This window comes from Egretta garzetta, unplaced genomic scaffold, assembly GCF_000687185.1.
Source record: "Egretta garzetta isolate BGI_Z169 unplaced genomic scaffold, ASM68718v1 scaffold25, whole genome shotgun sequence".
NCBI classification, from domain to species: domain Eukaryota; kingdom Metazoa; phylum Chordata; class Aves; order Pelecaniformes; family Ardeidae; genus Egretta; species Egretta garzetta.
In genome coordinates, this window is record NW_009259800.1 from 3,781,305 (window position 1) to 3,793,330 (window position 12,026).

The following is a 12,026-nucleotide window of genomic DNA, read 5'->3' on the forward strand; positions in this document are numbered from 1 at the left end:
TACAAAGCCTTGCTACCTAACTTCTAGTTAAAACACTTCTAAAGTTGTTTTGAAATGAAATCAAAGCAGTTTGTATGTAGACAAATTCTAGAAAACACCTTCATTCCGCAGGGTAAATACCAATAGGCACTGTGCAAGACACCATTACAACATTTCATAGATTAGCTTAAAAAAGCCAAAATCCAAGCAACAACAAAAAACACCCCAAAATTCAACATTTTCCACATTCATACAATTTATTACAAAACTTCAATGAAAATTAGTGTTATGATATATAAAAAGCTCAGTACATGTCATCGCTCAGCTGACAGATCAAAATGCCTGTGACAGAAATTCTTGCAATCGGTACTTGAGACCTGAAGCCAAATCTTCAGAGGCATCCACAGAAGTCGTTGGCATGCGTAGTGTTTATGGTACGTTAAGGCACGATGATTTAGAAAAGTCAGCTCCTTTGCATCACTGGTGAATCATCAGTGTTTTGTACATTTTCTCATACATCGCACAAATACAAGTCACCAGAGATGCAGCTTCAAAAGTAACCAAAGCACAGAGAAAGTTATGAAAAACTGATGTGATCCACAATGACTTAAAATGGCAAGTGAAAGTTATGATAGTGTGCAAACACACATCCGTTTACTGTAAACAGGCCACAACATCTTTTAGTATTAATCACAAAGCTCTTCAGAATAACCTAGTGGATACACGATTAACTCCTCAAACCCATCACAATGACTAGTCCAAACAGCGTACTCTACCAGTTTCCGTATAAAAGGGTATAGGAAGGATAATAAAACCACATTTGTAAGTATGAAGACAGTGTTACCAAAAGAATCAAAAAAAGGTACAGTATAACTTGATTAACATTGAATATATAAAACAAGCCGGTTTACAACACAATCTTCAGACTTTGTGTTAACGCAGGTCTTGATCTGCAGCATCCAGCTTTTGCATTTGAACGTTACCATTCGGTCAAAGAAAACAGAGCACCCATCCACTTAGAGAACTGTATGCTGCTGCGAACAGAAGTGGAAAACAAAGAGCATTAGAAGGACAAACTCTCAGCGCTGTCACAGCGTTCGGGGCAGACCGAGCCCCTCCGAGCAAAGCAGCGTAATCCAGGCACCAGGGCACTTCAGTTACTGCATCACGGGGACCCGCGTTAGAATGAGATCAGCTGAGTCAGGTGCAGTTTGGCCCCAAATATTTATCGCAAATGTCTAATAAGAGCACATAAATGAGGATCTATTTTTAGTTACATGCTTTCTTAAGCACCCACACTCCCCTCTGTCTGCAAGAACACAAGAACTGTGTTACCGCTCATCTCAGCGGTAACGCACACAAGAAAACTCAACCTCAGTCAGCATGTTATATGAAGCGTTACTTCTGGTGAGGAAAACAAAAACCACTTATCTAAACAGGGCTAACAGTAAGCAGCAAGTTTGATGTCATGCACAAACAACTCTTAGGACACTGCTTAGGTAGAACAGGAAAGCAAACATTTTTTCAAGCACTCATACAGCGGTATTCATCTGGCTGAAAGAAGGGATACCGGTCTGTAATTTCAAAAATAACTACCAGTTCTGGATGCCTCTATAGCTACTTGCCAATTGAAAAGGCTGTTACAAAGCAAGCAGAATTCCAGCTTTCCCTGAAAATTGGGCCCTGCTTAAGAAGCTGTTTCAGATTCAGAACTCGGGCGACACCTCAAAAGTTCTCCAGTTCCCAAAATACTTATTCCTAACAGAAAAAAAAAATAGCTTAATGTAAACATTCACTGGGATGGAAAAAAGAAATATCCTAGAAAACAGTTGTGTCAGCTCACTTGTGAAGTACAGCGCAACACTCATCCAGACTACGCTTGCTGACTACAGTTGGGTTAAAGAGCAAGGAAAGCTGACAACAGGGTCCTCCTCTCTTTGCCATTCTCACAGAGGGAATTCTGTTCAATATACAATTACTCAACATTTTAAGGAGGCCATCACTTCCCAGAACAAGCAAGCCAGCATTAAGGCTTTAAAGCCAGAGGCCACACATTGCTAACCAAATTTAATATTCAAATTCAAAATGAACCTGCTGTACTACACTGCTACTCCAGGTATGAAAGAGAGACTAAATTTCTGCCATTGCCTGCCTAAACTCTCATCTGTTACAGACGATACCTCAAGAGGAAACCTTAACTGATGTTTCAGACTCACAAAGGGCTGGAATTTCCAATAAACATGAAGGCTCGGGTTATAAGCACAGCTGTGCACTGATGTTACCAGCATTAGCAAGACTATATCGACACTTTATACGCTTATAGAACATACTTGGGCAAAGTATGTTTGTGCATTTTCAGTGTGGATTCATTTCACTGCTCTTTTTTCCCCAATCTCCTTATGAGACAATATTTTATGGTATGTTAGGCTGATACCGTTCTTTACAAATTTCATCCCCAGTTTTATTAGACTAACCTTCCAATCCCCCACACTCCGTTCACCAATAAGTAGCTTTAATAAATGCCTCCGTCTCAATATGAATCCGTACTGTTACTTAAAAAAGAGGATACATTTCTCCAGTATGCCATTAAAACAAAACTTGCTCCCAGTAAGTAGTGTAACTAGCACTACATACGCCCACACCCTGATGCATGTGGTCAGACAGCTTGGAATCCTACATTTGTAAAGGTTTCCAAGCCTTGGGAAGGAATGGGTTTGTCTCCCCCTCTGCTGCTTCCAAGAACACCACTACAATGCAGGGCAACTTGACATCTCTTCATGTACACTTCTGAATTCCTAGTAAGATAAATTTGTTTTATAGGAGTTACATTTTCTCACTGACCTCAATTTTCTTCAAACAGCACCCATTTTATGTTGTGGCTACAGCCCTTAGAGTGTCCAATCATTAGCAAGAACTTTCAGAAACGGCATCTTCCCAAAAAGAATGAGATTGGGGGACACCAATGTCCTGTTGTTAGCTAGTTTTGACTCATTCTGTCAATCTCACCCCTAACATCTTGCATTTCTGATATTTCAGTCATCCTCTGTTGAATTCACCGCTTGAAGTTTGTTCCCTTTCCTTTTGCTGGTCTGTAGCAACCCCTTATACTTCCCCATAGCAAACTTGGCCTTTGAACTGCTTTCCAGTACTTATCAGTTAATTTAATAGGCTAGTAGGATTAATACCTACTGATTCACGTATACATACCAGGCTCCACAGTCTGGAACTCTAAGAAACGTTCCTCTGAAAATGTTTGTTTAGCAAAAGGTGGCCCGAAGCATTTACAGACCCCCCGTGATACTGTCTCAGGCTTTGGCACGAACCTGGTAGGTCTGTGTACTCCACTCCTCAGGCCCACTAATGCCCAAGAAATTCTGGCAGCAAGCACCTCCCTGCATCCCATCTGCATCCACCAGCTCGGCTGGATGCAGCAGGGTGTCACCGAGATACAGGAAGAGGTGGAATACATCAGTTGTGTCATTCCTGGGTAATTAAGCCTCTCAGAGGCAGAGTGCAAGGTGCCACTGCACGTATTCAGAAGATTTGAGAATGCCACTGTAGCCACTGCACCGTGGACTTCATCTTTCCCAAGGCATCGACACATTACTGAAAAGCGAATAAATATATTTCCACTCACCCCTGACATTTCCCCACAAAACAGGATGTCTGCAGTGATCAATTAGGAATTTTATATTCTCTCTGTTTTATATTCTCTCACTTGGCAAAAATTAAACCAATTTGCATTAATCCATTTACTGACAAGATTTATTGAGATACAGTTTGGACAATTATGTGAAAATATCAGAAAAATTTGCTATTGGGCGTTTCAATTTTTTTTATTTTATGTTTTGCAAACATCGTGTCATTCCTTGGAAAGCTTTTAAGTCTGCAGAGTAGCGAGTGTTTTGGTTTTGGGGAGGTGGAGGGACCATTTCTCTCTCCTCTCCTCTATAAGCATAGCAGTTCTGGAAATTAGTCTCAATGGGAATGTGCTTTTCAAGATGTATAAATCCTACAGCATTAGAAATGACACACCACTATTTCTAGGAGGGAATTTTCTTTGTAGAAATAGGTCCTGACAAAATCCTGGAAATTTTGCATACAGAAAATGCAGACAGATAAAAATCCAAGCAAGATTCTTTAAGAGCCAGAAGACAGACAATATTTAGGTACAGGAGATTTACAGACCTAACAGTTCATACTCGTGTATCATATTAATGATACTTATTTTTTCTGTACAACCCTTCAGAGACTACACTTTTAACAAAGTGCTACCTTTTTCCTATTGCAAAGAGTCGCACAACTTATTTTCTGTCAAAGGCCACAGACAGAGATGCTGTGGGACAGCCAAGGTCACAATCCAAGCACAACATTATGTCTTTCATTATGTTCTGTTTACAATCCAGGAACATGACTGCTTCACCAACTGAGAGCAGTATGGACTAACAGGGAGATGCAAGATATTATTTTTAGATGAGCAAACTCAAATGAAAGCGTTACTGTTCTATACATCAAGGATTACAAGCCATAACATGACTGTCATCTGGCGCTCTGCACATTATACACAAGGGCAGGTGGGCACCAGCTACGAGGTGGCTCTTGAGGACCCTGCTGAGATCTTTCTATACGAGTTAGCTTCAAGGTCCTATGGAGCCAGACAAGTTCAGCACTTCAGTTATACGGTAGCGGAGGAAAAACAACAGTTTCTATCAGAAGTCTGCTCTCTAAGGGGAAAGAAAACTTGCGCCAGGCCATCAACACAGGGTTTGCCAAACAACTCCACAGCTCCACAAGAGCTGAAAAGAGCCGGAGAACGATGGCACTCTTCTAGTCTAGTTTCTAAACGGAGAAACATCCACTGGCAGCGCCAGGCAGTTGTTCCAAATGCTCCAAATTTGCCCAAGCTTCACATTCTCTCGGCTCTCAATTTCAGCTGCCAAAAACTACAACATGATCTTTACTTCCTCAAATGACATTTCTCATCAGATCAATTCAGCATTCAGCAGCATCGTTTCAGAAGGCTGGTTGCTATGACAATGCTTTGTGTTGTTCTGTTAAATGATGTCAATTCATTGGTAGAAAGAACTAGCTGTTTGGTTCCTTTAGTACTGTTCTTATCAAGAATCAGAACAGCATTAGTGAGTCCAGGAGGCTTTAAAATACTTGTGGAAATCACGAGCTATACTAAAAGTATTTTCAACATCCTACAGATTTTAAGTGCAAGATGCTTGGGGGTTTTTTCTGAACACATTTCCCTAACCGTAACTACATTTCCAGCTGGCTATATTTGTTTTCCATAGCCTGGCTTCTGTTACTGGTTTGTCCCAGTATGATCTTGAAGCTGAGTGGAAGACAGACAATCCAGATTTGTAAGAATAACAAGAGGAAAACAGATTGCAAAGACCTACACTTTCAGAAACAGAGACAGAAAGGGAAGAAACGCCCATCAATAACCATTTCATTTGAAAAAATAATTACAGCTTTTTGTTGCTCATCTGAGGCGGACAAGTTGAGAAACTAGTAAATATGCTGTCGGAATTACTGCAGGCTTATTTCAGAAGCACTTCATATTGGAGTATCCAACTAAAACTAAATCTGCTTTAGTTTCTGGTAACCTATTCCACCCCTCCATCTCCTTCCCCTCCAATCCTTCATTTGAACTGTCAAATATAAGAAGCAATAAGCTCCTACACTTCACAGCAGTCTTGCATTTTAGAAACAAAAAATCTGAAAGATTCAAGCTTGTCTTTAAGCCTTTACCATGCTTCACAGGGTGTGCTACAACACCTCCACATGCTCTGTTTGTACACAGAAGCTACAAAACATTTAGAGGAAACAGAAGTGTAGGCCAACACACCTTTGTTAGGGCTGCTCTCAAAAGCTCTTAATCACCACCATCAATGTAAACTAAGTCTGTGCTCACAGGCTTTTGTCAAAAACTGCAGTTGGCACAGTGGTCACTACTGTTTCCAAAATCATCTTCCTTTCCTACTTCTAAGCCAGCCTCCACCAGTGCTCTTCTTCATTCCTCTTCAGGTTTCTAATTCTCCACAGCAAGAAATCTGTCCATCCTCTTTGGAAACTTTGAGCATGTTCCCTGCGTATAATCCTTGCCTTTGTCCCTCCCCTTATGCTTCCTTACTCTAGCCTTGAAAGTAAAGGAAACTGCTTGAAGTCAATTTTCCCTTTGCTCTTCCCATAAAACCTTTAAAGATGCCCTATTCAAAAGGGATCAGGCAAACCAGACCTTCCAGTCATCCCAATTGCGGAGCACTTTATAATAATACAGACTCATCAAGTCTTTTTGGCAAGCATTTGAGTTTAGCACTTCTTAATCATTATGCAGTGCCAGACTCCTTTCCAGAAACCCCCAAAGCATTCAGCAATCTTCTCTCCACCCTGAAATGCATCTCAAACCAGAAGTGGGTATTTCACATATTTGGATATTACCACATTTACCATGTTTACTCGCCAGCTCTTATCTATGAATACTTTTCCCAAAATATCTGAAAACATCTACCTGTGCTTTATGAAGGGAAAAATATTTTCCAAGGTATTTTCGAAGAAAATCAATAAATATTTATCCAAAATAAAGAGAGTGAAAATGTTAATTTTTACATAAATCATCTATAAAGTTACATATTTTTCTCAGCACAAGAAGATAAGTAAGGGTGCAAAAGAACAATTGGAGGAAAGACTGCACTTTCAATAGCAGAGCTGATCCTTCAAAATTCTTACAAAACTAGAACCTGAGAGATGCTCAAGATAAGCTGTGATCGAACAAAAAGACTGATATCAAGTACATTTAAATTTGTTGGCAGTTTGGTTAACTACTGTGTTAATGCAAGTTGCCCGATTTCTCTGGAAATAGTGAGTTCAGTGAAATACAGCAAACGCATCTGATGGGAATGCTAGAGATTGAAATCGTTGTTCCTCCTAAACTGCAAAGTCAGTTAACATGCATGAGAGAAAACTTCCTTAAGGCTAAGTTCTACGTGAGGATTCACTTCAACACGCTGACAGGATTATACAGCAACACTCTGGTTTAGCAGGACTGCAGTTGCCATTCTGACTGTGCATGTTAGCCAACAAATTACACTAAAAGTCTATCAATCAATATCTCATGGGTAACAAAAAAGTTCAAAATTCTTTCCTGAAAGCAATCTGTCAAATAATATAATTTCCACAGCAGCTGCAGAAACATAGTTTAGCAGATTCCAAAGACCCAGCAGGACCTCTACATATGAAGATCTCATTCAAATCCTTCTTAAATTTGTTTACATTCAATATTTCAGACCAACTAACTTAAATATTTTATTCAAACTAAATCACAAGAAGTCCACGTGGATGCTTAGTTAAACCTGCAAAGCTCTCCTGCTTAACACATTTAGCTGTCCAAGACATATTCCAGATTAGCAATGTAAAGTATCTGTAAAATAACATTTCACTTGGACGCACACGAGCATGCTCAGAACTCTGTTTACTTATGTATCTATGGCTGCAAATTCATCCTGGGACACACCATGCTCCAACTGGGTTTTATAAATACCATATCCAGGATTGCCAGAAGCTGTGAAACACAGGGAATTCTGGTGCTGTTACTGGCTAACCATTAGTGGGAATATTGCATCCTACCAGCCCTCAGATACCGATTTCATAGCAGATCCAGTATGTAGGAACTGAAGAAAGAGCTCTGAATATATTTGTACCATTTACCATGCTGTGCTCTGCAAGCAACAACTATGGACAAGACTGCTAGATTTAGGGTGGGGGTTTTTTCTTACCAAGTATCAGTTTAAAGGGTGCCATGTGATTAAATGTGATTCGTAAATTGCAGAAGGAATTAAGCTCCTTTGCAAAAAGCAGGAACAGTAATTTACACTATGTAAGGTTACCTGCATCAAACAGCCATTTCCATCAGCAGTCAGAGTTTGGCCATATGATAACAAAGTCAAAAATGAAAACTTGGGACCTTCAGTTCAGACTAAAATATTTAACAGGCTGTGTAACTACCAGCTCCTGTCTGGGGCAGCAAGAGCCTTATGTCAGACACTGCTATCGCATACATTGCATGGTCAGCCACGAAACTATCCTCAATGTTTAGATTTCTAACTCTGGGAAAACGTATCTTAGTATGGAAGTTGGAAGACATGATGTGAAGACCCCTCTATCTGCAAGACTTAGAATTGTGACAGTAAGAAACCTGAGTTTTAATTACTTTTTCCCCCCCCTCACTCAAAGATCACAGTGCACATACCAGTAAAAACATCATCATCTGCTTAACTAGGACTCCAGTGAGTAAGTTTATTCCTTAGGAGACTTTTTTTTTTTTTTTTTTTAATATAAACAGGAAGACTGAAGGTTCAAATAAAGGCAACAAAAAAAATCTCCTTATTTTAGGGCTTGGAATGTTGGCAGCTGCCACAAGGTCATAAGGGATAATATAATCCATTTTATTCAAGCTTTACATTCCAGAAGACCAGCAATCACAACTAGAGTATTAAACTGAAGTATTAAGCAACAAGACTCCTCATATCCTTCTATTTTTTTATTCTTGCATTTAAAAGAAAAGTTATGCCAGAGGAGCTGCATTCTGAAGAAAGCATGAGTATTTGCTACAAGAATTTTTTCTTTTCACTCACTCTGATCCCTCCTGATATATCATATATGACATCAAGGGAGTCTGTATTCAGTATGTGTAACCAGTGTCTAAAATTTTGTTTGGTTCTCTGAAAAAACTGCTATAATTCAGCTAACTTCTTTTTATATATAGTCAAATCAGTTTTTTGAGCAGCTTTTGCTAACAGAAACAAAGCCACATGATCCAAAACTAAGGCACTGAAGATAAGCATTTACAGGTCTTAAAAAACAGCTTAAAAGGTAACATCTGCATAGATTTTTTTTTTCCTAGTCTACCCATAACATCAATTTTTTCTATAAGTACTGTAAAAGCAAGTCCAAAGTGCAAAATTAAAATAATAATTGTGAAAATCTTACATAAGAGGAGTAAGAAGTCAGAAAGTCATACCTGATGCATCCAGATGTTAAGCATCTTAATCATCACCAGGCTTCATCCTCATTTGGGCTTGCATCTGTGCAATCATCTCCTGCATGCGGCGCAGCTGTAAGAGAAAAAAAAACACCCACACATTTAAAAATTTCATGAGGAGTCCAAAATCCAGGAAACCTTAAATCTTCTTCTTTCATGGGAGAAGGCAGATTCAATTTGCCTCTTTATAAATTGGAAGTGTTAGATTAATTCATATGATTGTAAACTCAGATTCTTTAATGTGTTACATCTTACAAATCTTTCCTGAAATTAGTATAGTTATAATGAAAATTAAGCAATAAAATCCAAATCTTCTGAAGCTTGCAAATGTGTGAATTAACATTTAATCTACAATAAAGAAAACATGCCCTTTATGTGTGTACAGAGAAACACTGCTTGAGTGAGCTGAAGCGGCTTTGTTCTCATACAAGTGCTCAAAGCAGCGTCATGTATGAATGCTCATCTTGTGGCTAACCAGATACTGTTGCTAAAAATTTGCAGAGTTAACAGCCTACCCTACAGACAGAATTTAAAAACTACTTCAAAAGCAAAATAGACAAATGTTTACAAAATTTGGAAAGACAGACTAAACATATTAAGCACCAGTATTTTTACATCTAAACAATGACCTTTCCTGGAAATAACTGTTTTCTTAAAAGCATTTTCTTACCACAATTTTAAGTTAATTTCCACCTCATGAAAGGCCAGTTATATATAATGCTTTTTAAAACAAACAAACAATATTAATTTAAGTAAGTGTTCCCAAGAAAGAATAAGAAACACTAATACAGACTTTCAACATGTATATGCAAATACCTCTAATTTGGTTTACAAATGAATAGGTATTTCCTTCCAGACGCAGGTGGGGAAGCTCCACATACACAACTGCAAGTCCCTACCTTACAAACTGGAAAAGAAATGAGCTGCAATTTTCCATGCACACTGTATAAAATACGAGTCCTTCTCAAACTAGAGATCATGTAATAATCTGAGGCTTCTATAGCAAGTTTTCATTATTCTAAGAATAATTGTGTAGTTTTTAATATATCCAGCTTTTTCCCCCTTTAGGAAAAAGTAGTTAGAGGATTGCTTTCATTTATTTTGGTAGGATATGGGGGGATGAGGGGAAAAACTCTTCAACTCAAAAAGACCACTATGTTTAAGCAAGTACACTGTATTTTCATCCAGTCAACCACATTAGCTATTGTGATACTAGTTACTCCATCAGATTCAATATAAAAGAATCTGTGATAAATGCTTGACTACATGTAGCTGATGACAGAAAGCTGAAAGAAACATCACAGAACAGGGTAAAATGAACTGCAGATGCCTATATCACTTTTTCTTGCCTGGCCTCAGATTTGGGAAAGGGTAAGAAACCAAAGTGCAGAGCTTCTAGCATAGCCAGAGATAACAGAGCTTGCCTAAAACCAGCTGGCTTACATACTGGTACCTATCCTCTTGCTGCAGCACCACAGGGTTGAGCAGATGTTAATTCAGGTTCCTGTGACTGCGGCATAGATACGCTCTGACAAGGAGATTCACACAGGATCAGCATGAGATACAGCTAGAGTCTGTAATGATTATTATATACCCATCTTCATCTTTCTCCTAAACACTTAAAACAAAAAGCTTCTGATCAAAAAGATGGCATAAAGCTGCAGGAAGGAGGGGGGGAAAAAAAAAAAAAGCAGAAAGTCTCAGAAATGAGAGTTGCCTTGATTTCATGGTCCAAGAAAAGTTTCAAAGATCAACTTGTAAAAATGTAAGACACCTGGTCTTTTGAACTGCCTCTCTGCAGATTCAGCATCAGAATAAAACTAGCTTTTTGGAAGCTTGCCTACTTGAGCTTTCCCAAGAGCACTCCAAGCTGAGCCATGAAACATTCCCAAAATAGAAACCATTCAGTAATCACAGGGGAAGATACTGCTGCACATGTATTATGGTGATTGCTCAAACGCAGCATTCTGCTAATAGCCAACATCATATTTTAAGACTTGAATACAGCATCGAGTCTCGCATTTTCTTAACGTTAATAAATAAAAATATGCCCACACCATGAAAGAAATCAGATGCTGCATACAACTCAAATGTAAGGTAGGACTAGGAGACTTACTCCACTCTAACAGTAAGACTGTAAGATTTTCCCTTTCCATTTTCATGTGTTTTTGAGATCTACTGGTGGAGCGTTAGTCTCATCCATTAGCTAAATAATGGCAAGTTTCTGAAGCTATTTTAGCATAATTCAGTAGAAAAAATTTCAGAGACAAAATGTATTAAAAAAAAAAAAACTAGGCACGTTGTTGTCTCCTATGGCCATTAGTAAGTTGTCATTAAAGTTTCCTTTTCATAAGGAAAGTTGGTAAAAAAAAAAAGGTACTCAATCACTCCTATCTTTTTCACTGCATCCTGGACTGCAGCAGCATTTTGTTTTGTTTTTTTGTTGAGCATTTGATATGCAAATGATCCAGAATGGTTGCTTGTCTCCTATGGCCATTACTAAGTTGTCATTAAAGTTTCCTTTTCATAAGGAAAGTTGGTAAAAAAAAAAAGGTACTCAATCACTCCTATCTTTTTCACTGCATCCTGGACTGCAGCAGCATTTTGTTTTGTTTTTTTGTTGAGCATTTGATATGCAAATGATCCAGAATGGTTGCTGTTATAAAACTGTGGCTTCTCAAGAGCTCTAAGCAAACTCACGACTATCAGTTTCGTAACAGTATTCTTAGCAGACAACCTATGAGTAATGATAGATGCCACACACTAAAACCTGGCTGCATAACTACAGGGCTGAAGTTAGAAGCAATAACTGAACTTAGGGAGAAGGCACACCAATATCTTGGAGAGGAAATCATTTGCACAGTAAGAATCCTGTCAGTTTGAGTGTAAAATTAAAATTAAAACTAAAAAAAGAAGAATCAAGCTGTATTATACTTAAAGTGGTAACCACGTCAGTCTCTTCCACAATTCCTCTTCAAGCAGAGGACAGGACATAAGA

The 12,026-nt window shown here is 38.6% G+C and overlaps 1 protein-coding gene across 2 annotated transcripts in view; it reads right to left on the bottom strand.

The window, feature by feature from the left end:
* Positions 1 to 291: 291 nt before the first annotated feature.
* Positions 292 to 12,026, bottom strand: part of LOC104127208 (septin-2) — a 33,298-nt gene continuing 21,563 nt past the window's right edge. The window contains exons 11-12 of one of the 2 annotated variants that reach the window (XM_035895361.1): positions 9,008 to 9,101; positions 292 to 1,010 (exon numbers count right to left, since the gene is read on the bottom strand). In XM_035895361.1, coding sequence (XP_035751254.1) covers positions 9,033 to 9,101 — 69 coding nt within the window. In that variant the 3' untranslated portion in view covers positions 292 to 1,010; positions 9,008 to 9,032. Of the gene's footprint in view, positions 1,014 to 9,007; positions 9,102 to 12,026 lie in introns of both variants that reach the window. The other variant, XM_009639862.2, reaches the window with a different exon arrangement.